Genomic DNA, 1,771 nt, shown 5'->3' with positions numbered 1-1,771 from the left:
CAGGAATATCAGTCTGAGGCTCATACCTGTGCAAAGAAGCATGTGTGTGTTCTGACAAAAAATACATGTGCAATATGAAAGACACTGGTTCACTTGTGAAGCAAAAAGCAAAGAAAACAAGCATGAACAAGACTAGCAAACATATTTGTAGCTCCTACTGCAGACTGGGGTATCCAGACCCTGGAACACATGCACTGGGTGTAGGTACCACCTGCGAAGCTTGTAAAGCCTCCTGAGACACTGCACAACTTCATACTCACACATCACTTCAAACACATTACTTTCACAAACAGAACTTATGGAAAAGCAAACTGGAACACTGAGAAATACTTCTAAAAACGTGAAATACTTCTAGAAACTTGGGCTAGTGGAAGGTGTCCCTGCCCATGGCAAGAACTTCACTTCTTTTAAACGTGGTATGGATACAACACACCATGAGGCTGAACCAACAGCAAAAGGGCAGGAACTGTTTTGGTGAGTCCTCACTACAGATCAGCCTGTTGGGGACAAGGTCAGGCACAGGCAGGAGGGCCACGGAGTCTGGAGAGAGGTGGGAGAAACACAGCTGCTTTTGGAGGAGTGTGCCCAGCTTCAGGGTGAACCTCTGCCAGCACTGAGCCACTGGGATTTCTACTTCAGGCTCTGCAACTCAACCAAACCCTTGCAAACTTGACTACTACGTTCTGTCTGGTGCTCAGAGGAGCAGAGCTCAAAGAATGACTGAGTATCATTATGTTCCCCAGTTTCACACCAAACCATCAGCCCCAACATTTGCTGGCCTCACCACCGACCTCTTCACCAGCCACAGAAGCACTTCTGACACAAGCATGAAGTTTGGGGTGTGGAAGTTCTCCATGGAGATGAGTCGGGGATACCCCAGTGCCCTCATCATCTCAGTGAAGTCTGAAAAACAAGGACAATTAGGAATTGCTTCTGAGATACCCAACCCAGGCAGCACCAGGAACTCATCTCCCACAGCATGCTGCTTGTTTACCATAAGTTGTGGTACAAAGCACTGGCAGAAAATAAACCCAAATAATTCAGATAAATAATATCATTTCAACAGCAAACACAGCTGAGTTTTTAACAGGATTCACAGGACAGAAACAGCACCAAAGCAAATCCCTCTCTACAAACACACCATGAATGAGATACCACAAAGTATGTACATAGCAACAGAGTGTGTACATAGCAACAGTGTGCAAGACTGTGCTAAAGCTCATCCGGGGGAAAGGGGGAAGAAAGGCAAGGGGGAAGAGGAAGAAAAGGAGAAGGAAGAAAGACAAGGGGAAAGAGGAAGAAAAGGAGAAGGAAGAAAGACAAGGGGAAAGACAGAAAAGGAGGAGGAAGAAAGGCAAGGGGGAAAAGGAAGAAAAGGAAAAGGAAGAAAGGCAAGGGGAAAGAGGAAGGAAGGGGAAAGGGAGGAAGGAAGGGGAACAAGATAGGGGGAGGCTGAAAAAAAGAAGGAAGAAGAGCAAGAGGGAGAGGGAAAGGAGAGATGAAGAGGGAAGGGAACAGGGAAAAGGGGAAGGGAAAAAGGAGGGGTAAGAGGAAAGGGAAAGGAGAAAGGAGAAGGGAAAACGAAAGGAAAGGGAAAAGCCAAGGGAACGAGGAAGGCTCAGCACAGCCCCCCGAGGGACAGCGCCCGCCCCGCCCGGCGCTCACTGCGGAGGTCGCGGAACGACATCACCGTCCCTGCGGCCCCGAGCCCTGCCCGATCCCGATCCCGATCCCGGCTCGATCCCGATCCCGCCCCGCTACGGCGGCTCGG

The 1,771-nt window shown here is 49.3% G+C and overlaps 1 protein-coding gene across 1 annotated transcript in view; it reads right to left on the bottom strand.

Annotated features, from left to right (window-relative positions):
• The window catches only part of CLUAP1 (clusterin associated protein 1), a 27,103-nt gene extending 25,416 nt beyond the window's left edge, over positions 1-1,687 (bottom strand). The window contains 4 exon segments of the mRNA XM_009070659.1: position 1; positions 3-26; positions 792-903; positions 1,666-1,687. The exon segment at position 1 is cut by the window's left edge and continues 57 nt beyond it. Of these exon segments, the coding sequence (XP_009068907.1) occupies position 1; positions 3-26; positions 792-903; positions 1,666-1,687 (159 nt within the window).
• Positions 1,688-1,771: the final 84 nt, after the last annotated feature.

The sequence above is a fragment of the Acanthisitta chloris genome, unplaced genomic scaffold, assembly GCF_000695815.1.
Source record: "Acanthisitta chloris isolate BGI_N310 unplaced genomic scaffold, ASM69581v1 scaffold24042, whole genome shotgun sequence".
NCBI classification, from domain to species: Eukaryota; Metazoa; Chordata; class Aves; order Passeriformes; family Acanthisittidae; genus Acanthisitta; species Acanthisitta chloris.
The sequence above is the reverse complement of the archived record's forward strand: the minus strand, read 5'-3'. Positions and strand labels throughout refer to the sequence as shown.